General features: G+C 37.2%; 1 protein-coding gene across 2 annotated transcripts in view; it reads left to right on the top strand.

Moving 5' to 3' along the window:
* Positions 1-11759: 11759 nt before the first annotated feature.
* The window catches only part of LOC126106812 (uncharacterized), a 74904-nt gene continuing 67369 nt past the window's right edge, over positions 11760-19294 (top strand). The window contains exons 1-3 of one of the 2 annotated variants that reach the window (XM_049913206.1): positions 11760-11993; positions 12088-12153; positions 16522-16635. In XM_049913206.1, the coding sequence (XP_049769163.1) occupies positions 11988-11993; positions 12088-12153; positions 16522-16635 (186 nt within the window). In that variant the 5' untranslated portion in view covers positions 11760-11987. Of the gene's footprint in view, positions 11994-12087; positions 12154-12392; positions 12583-16521; positions 16636-19294 lie in introns of those variants that run through there. The other variant, XM_049913207.1, reaches the window with a different exon arrangement.

Genomic DNA, 19294 nt, shown 5'->3' with positions numbered 1-19294 from the left:
ATATTTATAACACGAGACTTTTTGCAGACGTTGTTATCTACACTCAAGTGCTACCTGAAAAAACTGCATATATATTCAGTATCAATATCAACGTGGTGCAGAAATTGATGACTCTGCTCTACATGTTCACAAATTTAAAATTTTGCACTTCTCGAAACGAAAAAACTTAGTATCCTATTACTAATAGGAATGAATTACTGTTGTAAACAGCCAGCCCATACAAATGCCTGGTTGTAACGCTTTGTAGTGATAAAAAGAATGATCAAGTCCAGTCGGTGTGAAGCACATGGTTGACGGATTTATTGGTAGAATACTGTGGAAGTGCAATCAGTCTACGAAAGAGATTACTTACAAATCACTCATGCGACAAGTTCTGGAATATTGCTTAAGTGTGTGGAACCCTTACCAAATAGAGTAATAACGGATATTGAATGTATTCAGAGAAGTGCAGCACGGATGGTCACAGGTTTGTTCCGTGGCAGTGTGTCTATATACTGAAGGAATTTAACTGGAAGGCTCTTTAAGACACACGTAAACTATCTCGAGAACGACTATTAATATTTCAAGAACCAGTTTTAAATGATTACTATAGGAATATACTACATTCCCCTATGTATCGCTCACATAGGGCTCGTCACACGTAAACTATCTCGAGAACGACTATTAATATTTCAAGAACCAGTTTTAAATGATTACTATAGGAATATACTACATTCCCCTATGTATCGCTCACATAGGGCTCGTGAGGACAAGATTAGAATAATTACAGCAAGTACAGAATCATTCAAACAGCCACTTTTTTCCGCGAACCATACGTGAATCGAACGGCTGAAATACGTACTTATCTTTGTACCTAAACCAGTCCCATAGTGCTCAGAGCCACTTGAACCATTTTGTACCTAAACCTGTAACAGCCAAAACTAGGTTGTGAAACAAATATTGCAGAATATTTCCACCAGTGCGTGTTTCGTTCATAGCTTCACTTTATTTTACATAAGCTTCAAAAGTGTAAAGCGAGGGAGGTCCACTACGTAGCTTACTAAACTTGTGACAGCCAATATTATGAACTTCATTTCAGCTGATCACTGTCTCGAAAATCTCCACTAACAGTAGTAAGAGACATCGAAACATTTGTGACACCCTAAGATAAGACTGAACAAGTCACGTTGACTACCGTATACAGTCACTTGATTCATCATGCAAGTTAAATGTTCCCTTTCCTCTAAAGAAGTATTCGTACTCCACATTGATACAATTTTTTCTCTCTTAATCGTGGAACAATTAAATCAGTTGCTTTTGGATGTCCCTTCAGCTTAGTAACTTAATGCGAGAAGACCATTTTCTTTAGCTTCCGTACCAGATTATAATGTTTCCTGCATTTCCGTTTCTCACCTCACAGCGGCGAGACCAGCAGAAAAGAACAAATCGCCGTCGTGCGAACTGCAGTTACTACTCAAAGCACAAACTGGCGACTGCACAAGCATGCTCTGTGTGGGCGTGTCAGCCAATCGACCGACTGACAACATGCGCTAGACTTCGATTGTGCAGTCAAACTTAAATGACTAGAAATTACTTACGACACCCATGCCGCCGACCACGATTTTGAAATCGTAGCCTAATATGAAGGCGCCAAGTATGGAGCACATGTTGACAGAGTCAGACACGCCGTACCTCTCCACTAACTACGCGCTTGGTCACCTAACGAAGGAAGTAAACAGACTCGTTCCACACGTCTGTTTATAGGCAGCTTTCCACAGATAACCCTTTCGCCATATCACGGCTGGACGAGTAACTTCTACCAAACAATGTCCTATGCTTCTGTTGTTTGCTTCATTGAACCTTACTGCCAATAGCTTAGTATAAAAAAATGTAAAAATCGTATCTACGTATATTACGGAACGACTACCCATACTGTCAATAGCTTAGTACAAAAAAAAATGTAAAATCGTATCTATATTATTGAACGACTATGCCGAGGAACTTCAAGGCCCCTACACATACGCCAACTGACCGACCGACCGGCTGACCGACAAATTGGACGATTGCAGGCGTTTGGATAGACGGGTCGACGAACTTTCCCTGTCGAGATGTCAGGCGGGTAGGACCACCCGACAGTCGACTCCCCCCCCCCCCCCTCCACCCTCAACCACGTCTTGATTCAATGCTGTTTTATAGAATACGAAGCGGACGAAACTTTGACAGGGTTTCTGAAGAAATTTAAAGACTGGACATGTTTGTCGGTCACGTCATGCGAGCAATATGGCAATAGATATGCAAGAAATGAAGCACTTGTTTAATTTTTTAAGGAACCCATAATGGTTTATGTGGCACATAGAGTGAAAGATAAATATTTTAAGAACTGAAGTCCCTCGACCTTCTCTGTTTCGGTTTTTAGGTTTTAATTCCGATACTTACCGGAAATGAAATGTAAAGATCTAAATACAGACAGATTAGATCTTAGATTTCATTTCCGACACGTATAGGAAGTAAAACAGAAATATAGAGAGCCAATGGATTTTTATTCATAAAATATACTTTCTTCATTTTTATAAGTGTTAAAAAAAGTCCATCCTATATCCAAACCTTCTGCTGTGAAAAGAAAAATGTTGGTCTTATTTTTCAGTTATTAAATGCTTCGTTTCTTATATATCTGTTGTTGTACTTATTGGCACGATCATCATTTGTAGTCTCGCTTTGTCTCTTTTGAAATGAAACTTACTGGCGATCTTTTATGCTACATATATAAATAAATTAACAAAGTTTACATGAACACATGTTGTTTTGTTTATTTTGCCTTAACATGATGTATTTCCTCACACAACCATGAATCACGTTGCAGGTTTCAGGAATTATATATGTAATAATGTAGGGATACAACAGCACTGACTCTCAGGACCTCGTAACTTCTGCCAGCGGCTAGAAACTGTAATGTAGCTAACAGCCTCTCCTCGCAGGTTACTTCTCTCATGTTTTCCCATAAGAATAGTTTCTTGATATTCAGTAGCTCCGAAATGCATGTTCCAATCATTCTTAGATATCTACGAATATCATCAGGTCGCAGCTCCTTACGTAACAGAGCACAAGTGAATTTCTTTCTCCGCATTAGCCACATCTTTTCCTATAGCTTTCTCTCGGCTTTTTTCGCCTTGTTATCCCTAAAACAGCCAAGACAACAAGCTAAAACCCGATTTTTGTTTCTTTGCATAACCAAAGGCGATCTCGTAAAACAAAAAAATGAACAAGCTTAAGATAAACTAATCAGGACAATAGAACGACGCCGGAATCGCTGGGTGCAATTGGTCGGGACGTGTGTAGGCTGACACGAAATTGATCCCTCGGTCAGTCGGCCGACAAATTCACTCAGATCAATTTGCAGATTGGGTATACTAAAGGACCCTATAACGCACTAACCGACAAATTGGACGTGTACACGTTTTGAGCAATCTACCGACTGATTTTCCTCGTCGGGCGTTCGATTGTGAATCACCCTACAAATCGTGCCGTGTGTAGCGCTCTCGTGCCAGCCGCCCGACGAAAGTTCGTCTTCTGTAACTGTGCGCGAGAATAAACGCTGTTCAAAATGGTTCAAATGGCTCTAAGCACTATGGGACTTAACATCTGAAGTCATCAGTCCCCTAGACGTAAGCCCGGTCCACACGCAACGATCCGTCTGCGCAGACATTGGCGCAGATGTCTGTACATGCAAAAGATCGCTGCAAATGTGGTGTGTTCACACGACACAAACCCCAAACTACTACTCGCCCGCCATCTGTCGGTGTAGAAAAGAAATATCAGTGGCAAGCGACTACGCTCCCCGTAAACGTCAAAAACTTAATTCAGTTATTTTGAAATATAGAAATGGAGGAAGTTCTGTTGTGGTCTGTGTTCGCAGCTTGTGTTGCAAAAAACATTCAGACCAACGGCAGGAAACAGAGAAGGCGGTCAAAATGGTGAAGACAGTGGCTGCTAAAGCGAAAGCAGTTTTCTCACGTACATTTACTGCGAGAGTTGCAGGGCGAACCTGTTTTGTTTTACATTACCTCGTGTTCCATTTCCTCGCACATTGACACTCCAATTTCATCTTCAGTTGTACTCCTGCTTGGTCTTGGCGTTTCTTGATCATTAAGAAAGCCAAGCAGATCAAAATACCATAACGTTGGCTGGTATACTTGATCTACTCTTACACCAGATCTTCTAGATTTCTGAACTTTGGATAACTCTTTTCGGTAGATAGTTCGCTGACAGACTTAATTTACTTGACTTGCCTTCATGAACTCATTCTTCAGGACAGCGTAAATAGCTTCACATGTGTTGGGTATTATTTTACTCGACGCTTGTTTTGATATTGAAGTTGAAAATTCCAAATCCTTGTAGCTCCTTCCTGTTGCTAGGAATCTTGATGTTACGCCAGCCGTTTATGAGGAGAAATTGCCCTTCTCATACAAGTATTTTTTTCTCATAATATGAGGGGTTACAAGCTTTAAGAGATAATTTTAAGTTTCGACATCCATCTGCAAATAATTTCGCCAGTTCGCAACGTATTTTTTTTTTTTTTTTTATTACCGCTTCTCTGTTTGCCGAGGCGTCAACTGCCCGCAATTTTTCAATTAGAGCATTGTATGCTGCTGTCTTTTTGTCTTGGGCACTATATTCTTTACTTTTAATCTTCCACAAACATGGGTAGTTTCTATATATTTCAATGAATTCACTTACAAACCCTTTTGAACACTGACGAGTATCAGTCATTTTAGTGCCCTATGCGCACAAATACAAACACTAGACTGAGCAAACAGCTGTTTCGTGCCAGATTTGCGGCGATCTCCTGTCCACACGCTCCAACTTGTCTGCGCAGATGTGATTTGAACCCACAGATTTGAGAGGTTTCGCTCAAACCTCCAACTCCAACTTCCAGGTTTGCACACACCTCAGCTTGGTGCAAATCTTCTGTCCACACGCAACGATCTGTCTGCGCAGATGTGATGTGCGCAGACAGATCGTTGCGTGTGGACGGGCCTTTAGAACTACGTGAACGTAACTAACCTAAGTACATCTCACACATCCATGCCCGGAGCAGCCGCGTGGTTCCGTACTGAAGCGCCTAGAACCGCTACGCCACAGCGGCCGGCAATAAACGCTGTCCAAATATGGCTAACACGACAGAGCGCGAGACGGACTAAACTCTGATCACACAATTTATGGAGAAGTATAAAGATTGCAGATGCTTATAAGACATATCATTCGAGGAGTATGGCAACAGAGATGCAAGAAGTAAAGCAGTAGTTACATTTTTTAACGAATCCTTAATGGATTTATGTGGCACACAGAGACAGTGAAAGATATAAAGTTTAAGAATAATAACCCTTCGACTATCTGTATTTCGATGTCAATTTTTGTTCCCGAAATTCTTCGTAAATCAAATCTAAAAAACGAAATACTGTTAGATCTTAAATTAATTTTCGATGCATATCGCTAAGAAAGCACAAAAACCGAAATACAGGCAATCCACTGACTTTATTCATAAAACATGCTTGCTGCACTGTCAGGAATGTTAAAAAAATTTAGCCAATCACTATGCCTCCTGCTATGAAGAACAAAGTGTACGACTTTTTTATGGTTCTAAGAGTTTCATGCTACATGCTTCATTTCTTATACGTCTTTTCCTGCCTTTACTAAGTAATGTGCGTCACCACATCTTTCTTAATCTTTCGTCATCCAATTTTAAGTGAGTTTCTTAAACTCTTAGGGAACGTCTGTTATTCTAGACAGAATGTTCACAATAACATATTTTTTTTATTTTCTTTGCTTCAGATTTCGAGGTAGAATGGGATAGGAATGATGATGGAAATAGGATCACATTTGAGGAAGTGGAAAAAATGGTCAATAGATTGCAGGGCAATAAAGCGGCTGGGGTGGATGAAATTAAGTCGGAACTCGTCAAATACAGTGGAATGTCAGGTCTTAAATGGCGACACAGGATAATTGAAATGGGCTGGGGGTTGGGACAGGTTCCATCAGACTAGACAAAAGCAGTAATCACACCAATCTTTAAACATGATTGTAACAACTACAGAGGTATCTCTTTAATCAGCATTGTGGGTAAAATCTTCTCAGGTATTGTTGAAAGGAAAGTGCGAGTATTAGTTGAGGACCAATTGGATGAAAATCAGTGTGGATTTAGGCCTCTTAGAGGTTGTCAGGACCAGATCTTTAGCTTACGGCAAATAATGGAGAAGTGTTATGAGTGGAACAGGGAATTGTATCTATGCTTTATAGATCTAGAAAAGGCATATGACCGGGTTCCTAGGAGGAAGTTATTGTCTGTTCTACAAGATTATGGAATAGGAGGCAAACTTTTGCAAGCAATTAAAGGTCTTTACATGGATAGTCAGGCAGCAGTTAGAGTTGACGGTAAATTGAGTTCATGGTTCAGAGTAGTTTCAGGGGTAAGACAAGGCTGCAACCTGTCTCCACTGTTGTTCATATTATTTATGGATCATATGTTGAAAACAATAGACTGGCTGGGTGAGATTAAGATATGTGAACACAAAATGAGCAGTCTTGCATATGCGGATGACGTAGTTGTGATGGCAGATTCGATTGAAAGTTTGCAAAGTAATATTTCAGAGCTAGATCAGAAATGTAAGGACTATGGTATGAAGATTAGCATCTCCAAAACGAAAGTAATGTCAGTGGGAAAGAAATATGAACGGATTGAGTGCCAAATAGGAGGAACAAAGTTAGAACAGGTGGATGGTTTCAAGTACTTAGGATGCATATTCTCACAGGATGGCAACATAGTGAAAGAACTGGAAGCGAGGTGCAGCAAAGCTAATGCAGTGAGCGCTCAGCTACGATCTACTCTCTTCTGCAAGAAGGAAGTCAGTACCAAGACTAAGTTATCTGTACACCGTTCAATCTTTCGACCAACTTTGTTGTATGGGAGCGAAAGCTGGGTGGATTCAGGTTACCTTATCAAGAAGGTTGAGGTTACGGATATGAAAGTAGCTAGGATGATTGCAGGTACTAGTAGATGGGAACAATGGCAGGAGGGTGTCCACAATGAGGAAATCAAAGAAAAACTGGGAATGAACTCTATAGATGTAGCAGTCAGGGCGAACAGACTTAGATGGTGGGGTCATGTTACACGCATGGGAGAAGCAAGGTTACCCAAGAGACTCATGGATTCAACAGTAGAGGGTAGGAGGAGTCAGGGCAGACCGAGGAGAAGGTACCTGGATTCGGTTAAGAATGATTTTGAAGTAATAGGTTTAACATCAGAAGAGGCACCAATGTTAGCAGTGAATAGGGGATCATGGAGGAACTGTATAAGGGGGGGCTATGCTCCAGACTGAGTGCTGAAAGGCATAATCAGTCTTAAATGATGATGATGATGATGATTGCTTTGCTTTATCAAGGGGTATTTCCTCATACAACTATACATCAGTTTTCGGATTTCAAGAATCATTTTAGATAATAATTGTGAAGATACAACTGCAGTGAATTAGAGGTCTTCGTAACTTCTGCCAGTAGCTAGAAACCATAGCGTATGAGAGTGAGTTGAAAAGAAATTCCTCCAAATTATTTATCTGAAAACTCTTAAAGGTTTTTAAAAATATTTAACTAAAATTCTACATCTTCATTCTTCATATGTACATATTTATTTCACAACATAGTCACCCTGCTGACGAACAAATCCTCCCAACAAGAGACCAGTTTATTAATATGACACTGTAGAATGTTTGACTTCATTGATGGAACAACAATCTCACCTCTGTTTGCGCTGCTTCATCACTATCAAAGCTAAGTCCTTGAAGGTGTGTTCTTTAAGGTTTGCAAACAGACAAAAATCGGATGGGGCCAAGACTGCACTGTATTTAGGATGGTCAGTGACAGAGATACTAAGGCGTCAGATTGTTGCAAATCTCTCAGGGCTTGCATGTAATCTGGTGTTGTCTTGTTGAAGGAGAGGTCGCGTCATGTGTGGACAAAATTTTCACATTAGTACTTTTAGTTTTCTGAGCTGTTTCTCACACACCAACATAATTACATTACAGACGGCCTTATTATATGCTACAATTAGGAACTCTCTAGTGGCAGAGGGTTGCAAATGTGTCGGTGCAAAGAAAAAAAATTAATATGTTAATAATGTTTGTTTTATTTGAAAAGCTTTGAATTTTCACATAAAAAATCCCGAGGCATTGTGTTTCAGTATGCCCTCATAGCTATAGTGTGCACAGAATAACACAGCCAGTAGATGTGGAATCGGGAGGGCATGTGTGGGGAGAGTGATGGCCCTGGGTGTTGAGGACAAGAACTGTAGGGGAAATTCCGAGTGCTGGAGGGAAAGTGTCATTCTAAGCTGAAGCCTTAGTTCAGATTGTTTATAAATATTCAGTGGAGAAACTCCATGCTCACAACTACATGTTGACTATTCAAGCCGGCCGGACTGGCCGAGCGGTTCTAGGTGCTACAGTCTGGAACCGCATGACCGTTACAGTTGTAGGTTCCAATCCTGCCTCGGGCATGGGTGTGTGTGATGTCCTTAGGTTAGTTAGGTTTTAAGTAGTTCTAAGTTCTAGGGGACTGATGACTTTAGAAGTTAAGTCCCATAGTGCTCAGAGCCATTTGAACCATTTGACTATTCAAGAAGATCTGCTTTGGTTAGTACCTAAAAAGAATCCCTCTAGTAGTAAGTGGGTACATTAAGTGCACTTGGGGGAGAAAAAAAAGACCATCCCTTGGGGTAAAGATAATGACTCGGGGCAGTAGGACAGCAGTGAATAAGAGTAATGATATTAAAAAATTTCAGTTAAGCTAAAAATACCAAATTATGAAATTCATTATCATTAGTTTTCATCTTCTTCACTTCATTGAATCCCAATTTAACCTGACCTTCTTCAAAAATTTGAAAATCTCAATTAGTCATTAATTTCAAATATGTGCTTGGTAAAAGAATTCTAAACTCGTTAATAAGCCCAATACAAGTTTTTTCTCCATATCAGGTATTAAAATATTCACATCCAGTAATGTCATACAAAAAATTACATGTAGCAAATTAAGTTTTTTAAAAAAATAGAATTTATTGCATTATTGAGATTCTTCAGAAGAGATTCCATTTATACAGAGAAATTTTTATAAAGATTACTAAAATTATACATCAAAACAGACAACAATGACAGCAAATACAAAATTATTTAAGCTATCGACTTGATTTTTTAAAAGAGAAAAAAATATTTAAATGAAAAACAGAAAATATTTTCAACAATACATTGTTTAAAAAAGAACTTTGCTCCAAAATTCTGATGAAATAAACAAAATAGAAAAATTTATTATTCTCATAAATAACAGACAAATGCTTAAAGGAATTAACAAAAAACTTAAGAAAAACCAAACAAAATCTATATGCCAAAAATAAATATTTATATAAAAATTATATGTCTGTTCAAAAAATATTAAATAAAGAAGAAAGTAAGTATCACTTATACTTAATAAAGCCTGATATATCAAAAAATATTTTTCAGATTTCTTACTTTCTGATTCTGATATTTTTTTTATTCTCAAAATTATGAATTGAAAAGAAAACAGATTTAGAAAATAGAGAATACAATAAGCAGTTACTGTATTTATATAATTGTTTTAAATAAATCCCTGGTGCAAATATTATTTTTATATTGGAAATATAGATAACTTATCTATTTTTGATAGCCAATGTCACTGTATCATAATTTTCTAGAACTACTCTTTTATGATACTTAATAAGAATTATTTCTCAACTTACTTTTTGTTTATTTATTTTTTTGTGTTAACATCTCTGGTTATCTGGTTGTATTCTAATTGAACATTTGCTTTCACATCATTCTCAGTTAATCTTATCATAGATTAGACATTCAGCTTTTGAACATTCTTATAGTTTATGTATGTTGGGTAAACAGCATTACCAATAATGGCATCATGGAGATGTTGGTAGAACATAGTCCCTACCACTTGGCATAGATTATTTATTTTGCAATTCTAATTATGTGATGAATGAAGCAAACGCATTGCTAAAATTTCTGGGTTGTGACAAAAGCTTGAAATTGCACATTCTCAATCAAAACTTGGACTTCTTTCCCAAAATGTCTTGTAATGGGAAATGGTTTAGCAAGAAACGAATGCAAATTTCAGCAGCCATGAAATGTTATTGTGACTGCTGTTTAACAGACAAGAGTTGCAAGTTACTCACAAGTGTTGGAGTTTCAAATCATGCTATAAGAAATGATTTTATTTTTTATTGATTTAAGAAATTTTGCTGTATTGTTACATGTAGTCATAGGAGAAATCGTAGGAAACACTGAAATATATACATATAAACAGTTATGGGGTATTCAGTTACATAGGACTCACTTTTCATAGACATTTATCGTTCTTATAATATGTCTCTATATAAAGTCATCAGATACTGATTCAATGTGATACAAGTATATACTAATTACGTTATGTTGTCATATTTGCAAATAAGTCATGACAAAGAACCAATAGTTATAACTATGAAATGATACAAATAAATTCCGATGAAAGTAAGGTGTAAATGGTAACACATGCATATTTAAGATACAGTCCACAAAGTCATTTTAGACTAGCACTCATAAATTCTTATGCAGAACAAAAGCAGTGTTTCTGTAGCATTGATTTTATTTTGGGTCTGATTTCTTTCTGATAAGACTTAACTCTCATGTGACTTCTTGTCTAAAAGTACCCCCCATGTGCCATACACAACTTTGGTTTTTACATAGCCCTTTATGTATTATAAATACATCCTTCAGAGTTTCTTGATGGTGAACATCTTCATTTTTTGCATAAATGTGCACATTTTCATGAATAAAAACATCGTCGTTTTAGTGTAGATACAAAGTTCTGATAAGATATTGAGATCCTTAAAGAGCTGACTAGTGGTGGGACGGAAAGGTACTTGTTTCATTGTCTTAATTATTTGTTTCTGTGTAATTAACATCTTTTTGAAGAAATTGCATCAAAGTGGAATGCAGTACATGATTATTGAGTGCATTAATGCAAAGTAGGTACGTTTTACTGTTTCTGTGTCACAGACTTTATTTAACGCATGACAGGGACTGCTCATTCCGCATAATAATTTAGCTTTGCATATGTTCCACGATAGCATGTTGTATGTTCACACTCCAACGAATTTTGTGGCTAGTTTTTGGTGTATGGACATGTTCACTATCCTGATATTATCCATCATTGATGATATCTTTTTTTGACACGCAAAAATTAGTATAGATTATATTTATTTAACAGAACCCAGTCTTTATTTAACCAGTTTATAAGATTACATTTTGGGTCTACTGTTTAGTCGCTTCGCCGATGAGGACAGGAAAGTAATATATTGGTGTTATCGGCAGACAGTATTGGTAAATCTTCCTGAACGCTTTTGGGGCAAATCCTTCATACAGATTGCAAATAGAATCGGACTCCTTTTTACATGTGATTGTGGCATCTGGAACAGATCTGATAGTCACATTTTATGAAATTTTTTGTGGACGTTCTCACATGTTAGAGAAAATCTGTGGATACATGTGAAATCACCACACTAAACTATGTTATTATCGTTATCATGTAATTTCAGTCAAAGTTCTTCATAATACCAGTTTTGGAGCAATATCCTATTTTATTTTAGAAGTTCCCTTTCAGGAACATTAAAACTGAATGTTCAGTTAAGAAGAGGCTAAGATTTCTTTATCTCCTTAGATTTTTCACTATGTCGCTTTCATTCATGACAAACGAAGTATTATTTCGTTTCTTTCAGCGCTTGAACTGAATTCAGTAAGCTGTCCTCTGGCAAAATTATGGAACTGATAGTATGAGTCATCTACCGGATAAAAGTCAAAATCCTACTTCGATGTTTAACATGAATTACATTCGATACCGTACTGAGTACACTGTACAGCAATACACAGTATTATCTTTGCGGGTGGGAGCGATATTTTGAAATGATGGTAACTTGGTTTTAGCAACAAAAAAATATAATTGTATGAATGCCGTACCGTACAGTTTTAGTTTAAAACATGTAATGTAACATTTTCCTTGCAGAGCTACGGGCTAAATGATTCGAGAGAGTTGCACGATTCCAGTTTGAATTTTTCACTCTCTGGGGAGGTGAGTAGTTTGTCTCACGTACCAGTAAATCTTTATATATAATTTAAAAGACGCTAACATTGTTGACATCAATCGCAAAGGTTAGTAACCACTTTCACTTCCACTGCCACAGAAACCACTCACACATCGTTGATCCTCAGGATTAGCCTCCTCAGTTGTTGGGGTTAGTATTCATAGACATAATCATGACGAACTCGTAGTGTGACAGTTCTTTGCAGCATATTGCCGAATTCAAGAGTCTTTTTGTTTTTAGTTGAGGTGATGGAATGGCAGTAGATGGAAACATAATCTTGTTCCCATCCAGTTCAGTTATTTTACCGAGACTTCTGATGGGAGTGCTTTGCTTGAAAGAATTATAACCTATCATAATATGCAGTTCAGTACGCCAACGATATAGTTATGTTCCGTCAAAGAAAACTACAGGCTAAGGTATAGAGCTCTGCAGTGAATGAGTATGTGAGAGAGTGAAAATTGAGAGAGTAATGCCATAAAAGAGTGGTCACAATCTAACTGAAATTGCAAAATACTTTATATACAAGTCAGATGACAGTATTTTTTTTCTTATATTTTACTGTTGCCATGCAGTTTGTGTCTTATCTGCAAGTAAAAGAGAAATCTTAAATTGGTGCCCACGCACAATAACTTACTGTTAATATTCTGTACAGTCTTTGTGTAGTGTAGAAACTGTCTAAAATACTTGTTTATTTATGCAATGCAGTTAGGTGGAATTTAGTAGGGTATGGAAAGAAAATAAAACTAAATACTTATATATTAGTGTATTAATCTTTCATCAAATTTTGTACCTGCTGTAAGTACATGAAGAAAAATCGTTCTGTTTTGGAGATATGATTAGAACCAGTATTTTGCTAAATTTGGATTACTAGATTGTTCACTATAGTTAATTTTTCTATTACTAGTAACTCGCAATACATGTGCACAGAACTTGAGTGTTACATAAAGTTCAGGTTTGTGCAATCTCTCCTGTATTTTACTGAGACTCAACTTGCCTCTGTTAGTAAAACTGACAGTATTTGTACAGTGCTTGTTTAAATGTTGTGACAATCATGCTACATGGTCTGTTTCCCGATTTGTTCGATTGATAAGATTACTGAAAGTAAGGCCATTTCTGTGTTGTCATTCAATCAGAATGATGTATGAAAGCCACAAATTCAGGAGATCTGAGCATGGTCTCGAACCCTGCCCCTCCAGAGCAGAGTGTTGAATGATGCACGACTTTGCCCAAAAAAAATGAAATGATTGTATGGAATTTATTGGCTGGGATATCCCCTTGGGGTTCAACCGCCATATTGCAAGTCTTTTTATTTGACGCCACTTCAGCAACTTGCGAGTCAGTGATGATGAAAATGATGATGGTTCAGTCCCCTGCGAGGAATCGAACCCGGGCCCCCTTGCGTGGTAGGCGGTAACGCTACTGCTGCGCTATGGAGGCAGACTAACAGATCTATTAGTGCAGTGCAACCATTTTCATATGCTCTCTGATGCATATCTTTTTCTCCAGTAGTACTAGAACAGGAGGTCAGTCAGTTATAATGTATAAAACAGGGTGGTGGTGGTGTGAAGTATGCTAATGAATTTATACATTGTGTATAGCATCATCACGTGGTTTTTTTTTTTCCACCCCCTCCGCATTGTGATTTTTGATGAAGCCCATGTCCATTATCCACATATACCTATTAGAAGAAACTGCAATCAGTGACAAGTATCACTGACAACATTTTCTGATCATAGCAGCAGCTGTACCAATTTGTAGATGAAATTACAACTTGAAATTAAGTTAGTTGTGTTTTGCACAGATCATATTTTAATTTCATCCTTGATGAATAGTTCCTTGAAAAGCATACATCTGTGAAATATAGAAATACTTCACCAGTTAAGTTTTTCTCTTGCCCTGCAGTAATCTTTTTATGGTATTAATGTATTGTGCCTCTTTCATTAAGCAAATGTTATACACAGAAACACAACCAAACCATCAAAACATTATTTGCTTTATGCAAAATTGTAGTACAGTACCTTGGTACTTGAAAATTGGTAAGGGCCAACCAATCACAGTTCTTTCTCGAGCACCATATCCTCGCTATATTTCCTGTTTTGGAGGTAGTCACACAGCCTTGTCAGGTGTGGCTGCCCCCTCCCTGTCACCTGTACTGCTGTCTGTCAGTCTCACATTTATATTATTCGATGTATAGTGGGAACTGTGGATCATTTCTCCTTCTAATATTGTATTGGATAATGTCTGTTACTCTCAATCTGCAACAGATTGTTGACAACATGTTTCATTGGTGAATAAATGTGCAGTGAAGATGTGGTTATTATTCTTGAAATACATGCTTGCAAGATGTGCATATGTAAACTGCACAATAATTCTGATTAGTTTCTTTCGTGCAACAAATACTTCTTGTGTAAGTGAAGAATTACCTGAAAATATTATCCTGTAAGACATAAAATATGTGAACTTACTGATTTCTTGTCCGCATAGTAGCCAGTTATTCTTATGACCAAAGTGTCATGTTGGGAGAATGGAAAGAACTAGGAATGAAAACAGAGGGCCAAATGCACATTCCTGGGAGCAAAAGAGAAGCCCAAAATCTCGATAGATAGATAAGCTATGAAATTTGAGCACATGGGTTGTATTGTAACAGAGAACATAATATATGACACAGAAATAAGATTGATAGTAGCAATAGTCAAGGAAGTGTTTAACAAAAAGGGTCATCTTTTTTCAGACCACGGAATAAAAACCTGAGTATACAATTGGCCAATGCTACATTCAGAGGATAGTTTCATAAGGGGGCAGACATCCTGACATTCCAAAAATATGAGGAAAGAAATGGGAATGGGAGAACTGGGAGGACAGAATGAGGAGATGTTGAAATGAGTTGGGGAGAATGGGAACCATGTAAACATTATAAGGAAGAGAGAGAGAAATTGGCTAGTCTCCCTCCCCCCACCCTTGAGGAGAAGACAAGGAATTGAAGGATGGTTAAGGTGAAGAGAGGGAGGTATCAACTAAGAATGCTGTGGGGGAGGAAAGTGGAGAGTACATGGAACTGAAGAGGGAGAGGTTCGAGTCTTCCGCATGGTGGAACTACTACTGATTATTTTACATCACGAAGACAGTTAAAGATTAGAAAACAGTCAGCAACTAGTGTGACTTTAGTATTAGCAATTTATTTGTCCTTGGCAATTACTTCCATTGTATTGCAAACTGTATCATTTGTTTTGCATTGGATGTTGTGTTTAGGTTTGCTTTCACATCATTTGCTGTCCAAATGGAAAATTATAGTTTTTTCCTTTTATAGAACCTAATAATCAAGTTTGTGAGTGTGTGGAAAGATCTCTGGAAGTTTCTCTGGGAGGTAATAGGTTGAATTCCGTTCATTTAACAGTATGGGATGGAGGATTTAGACTTCTGTCTTAAACTATTTTGTGTCATTGAGAACATTGAAGGTAGTACATACATGTAACCATATTCTAATGCACATCCCCAATGCTTTCTACTTGGGTACAAGGTGCCCTTCTTAAGTCGTCAGGTGAATTTCCTCTTGTGCTTCAGCAAATATCTGTAATTTTGTTTTTTCATTGTGTAGCTGGAGGTAGCCAAAATAAATAGTGGTCATCACGTCTTTCGTACAGCACCCAGCTTCACTGGAAAGTGTCAGTTTGTTCCTCGTTGCAGACAAAGTTATTTTGAAAGCAGAATTTTATGTGCCCATTTGGGACAGTGGTCCCAGATTAGCCTAGTAGGATATTTGTTTTATTGATATGTCTTATCAGGGACAGTAGAACTTGAAGAATAATCAGTACTCCAGCAGCGACAGCACTGCCCTGTGCCGTGCTGACTGGCAGCACCAAATATGCAGTGCTACAGAGTTGCTCCCGTGTTACTACTTTTTCTTCATGTTTTACTGTACCTATTAATACATTTCAATAAAAGAAATATCACATTAGATTAATTTGGGAGTGTTGTGTTGAAAGTCTGTGTAAAATTTTGGTATAAAAGTAATTTTGCTTGCAACGGGAAACAAACCAACACTTTCTGTTGACACTGGGTGTTGCATGAAAAATGTGACAATGAGTAAATTGCTCGGGCTGACTGCAGCGACACAGTGCAGAAATGAAATTGCAAATGTCTGCCGAAACACTAAAGAATATGCATCTGACTACATCTTGCGTGGCTGTGGTTGACATACCTACAAGGTGTGTGTGTGTGTGTGTGTGTGTGTGTGTGTGTGTGTGTGTGTGTGAAATGAAATAAAGGATTGTTAAATTAACATTAATTTTGAATTATGTTTCACATAATCTGTACATGTCAGTTTTCATCTCGGTGCTCTTGTGTGCTCTTTGCAGCTTGATTCTTCTCAGTCAAAAATTGGGAAGATCGATTGCTCACAGTTTACAAGGTCTCAAACTATAAATCCTGTTTTGCTTCCACCTTTTCTGTTGGGAGAATCTTCAGCAAGGGTAAGTCTTCCATATACTGAAAAGACAATATCCATTTCTTGAATAATTTTTTTTCCAATTATTACTAATTGCAAATTAAGACTTCAAGAAATTTTCTTACCTAACAAGGATACAATGTAAACTGCTACTTTCATAATTATCATTTCCACTGGATGATGTAGGAATTGTAGGAATATGGTACACTTGCATGACGTCAGAATAATGAGATTTTGTCAAACAAACAAATCATTTCTCAAGAAAAATTACATTTATTCTCTGTACATCCATCTTCACATGAATGTATGTAAATGGTATTAATTGAGTCTAATGTAGTTAACATTTTAAAGTACCTATAGATGTTATGATACTATTTTGCTTTTTTTATATAGAACAACATTATTTTGCTTTTTTTATGCAGTATGATAAATAATGTGTTTGATGTATCTGGGAGCTTGAAGATGGTGTATTCTAGCACCAAATCCAGCTGTGTATCAATAAAACCAATAAATACTCTTGACAAAAAATCAAATGCTTTTTTTAAAACAAAAAACCACAAAAGTACGACTGTACTGAAAATATGTCAAAACTACCCAGAGCGTAGAAAACACCACTTCTGAACTGAAGCAAAGAAGTTTTCGTAAAAACAAGTGAAAACCTTCAAAGATTAATAAAGATTCTTCACTATCTATAACCTTCTAAATGGTAATCCTAATGCTAGAATGTCTACTACCTGTCTATTGGTTGGTGTGTGTAATTCAGTTTAACCTTATTCTCTTTAGCTGATTGACGAATGAAATGATACCTGGTCTTTGTGTGTTTTAATCCTTCATAAAATCCTGATCAGTTAATAAATTTGATAGCACTTCAGTTATCTGTTTGCAAAATAGGAACGGAGGACTCATCACCAGCTGAAATTTCTTTCAGAAGTTGATCTGACCACACAAGAGATTTGCAAGCTTGACTTGCAGCCACATATTCTGCCTCCATTGAAAAAGAGCAACACGCTGCTGCAATTTATTTTTCCACACAACTGGCGCTCGATGGAACTTGAGTAGGTTGCCACTTGTTGAGTGTCTTGTGCTTCTGTCCCTACCATAATCAGCATCCCTAGAAGTTTCAATATTACAGTCTACATTCTTATCAATACCTTCCATAAATGAATCCAAAGCAACCAACCAGCTGCAACGAAAGGTGGTTTTATGCAACCTTTTACTATGGTTTTGATAGATGTGAACACGTCGTCTTCAGAAAAATGTGTAACCTGAACCAAATGTAACAGCAATAGCTACAAACCTAGAAACTTAGATGTCAAAAATTAGTGTCATACAGAGACTCGATCCCCACAAAGGGTTGGAAATGTCACATATATCATAAAATGTAACTGGAAGCATAAAAAGTAGAATGTACTTACAGAATTTCACATTGGAAAAACACCAAATAATGAAACGGTGTGACATTTGTCCAAGAAAAATATGCTATCAGTGCATATCATTGTGTACATTATGAAATATACTGGCCCATATGGTCAGGGCTTGTCAAGTAAGAGTAGTTAAAGTCCAGAAATGAAACCTATCAAATAAAATGTCACATCTTGTTCTATGCCTCATGCCAACTGACAGGAAATGGAGAGTGTGAACACCAAGAAAACAAGGCAGGTGGCATGTGTTCCAAGATCGATGTACACTTGCAGCATAAAAACGTATTAAGGGGAGTTGGAACGCCCTGTCCCAACAATGTTAAGTGTAGTGACTTGGCTTCCCAATATTTCAGGAACCACTGTAGCATTGACATGAAACTTTTACAGGACATTATCCTGCATTCTTGTCGATTCTACAAGGTAGGTGTGGCATATTCATCATGGCACACATTGTTTCTGCTACAGTGTGTCCTTTGCCAGTAGCTCTCAATCCATAAAATCACCTAACATTTACTTCAAAATAATTGTTTTTACACTTATTAGAATTCCAAACTGAAAGAGTATATTTACAACTGGCACAATTAATAAGTTTCCTGGTTAGTCCATTTGATACCTCACTGTCTTCATGTAGACTAACTGGCCCTCCACATAGTTTACAAAACACACATTCACCTAACACCCTTGTTAGGATGTGTAAATCTATCAGAAAATAACCTAACATACCATTTACATCACTTTTGTTTTGAAAAAACTGTGTATCACAATAATTTATTTTAATCTTTGAAGCACTAATGGGTGTTTCTCTAGATAATGACAAGTTTGCCTATATTTCATTGTCTGTAACTTCACATGCCACATGTTGAACACAGTGTTTCCCTTTATTCGAATATCTATTACCATGAAACCCACGTTTCTTAAAAACACTTCATTTTGGCATCATATTTTACTTTTTGAGAGATTTACCAATCTGTTAGTCACTTTTCCTCAGGAAAACTTTAGCACTTCGACATAATATGCATGTTTATGCTATGAAATGATACGATACTGTTTTTGGCGGTGCTACCAATACAAACACGTAATTTAACCTTTATAACACAGCAATCCACAACCTTCTATATAAAAAATTGCAAATTTCGTTAGGTCTTGAAGTAAAGCACATAAAAATTTTAACATTTTTAACCAGTGTAATCATATTTAAAAAATGAAATAAAATAATTCCCATGTGAGTTTATAAGTGATATATATAAAAACAAAGATGATGTA

The sequence above is a fragment of the Schistocerca cancellata genome, chromosome 10 (genome assembly GCF_023864275.1).
Source record: "Schistocerca cancellata isolate TAMUIC-IGC-003103 chromosome 10, iqSchCanc2.1, whole genome shotgun sequence".
In the NCBI taxonomy this organism is placed as follows: domain Eukaryota; kingdom Metazoa; phylum Arthropoda; class Insecta; order Orthoptera; family Acrididae; genus Schistocerca; species Schistocerca cancellata.
This window is presented reverse-complemented; position numbering and strand designations above follow the sequence as displayed.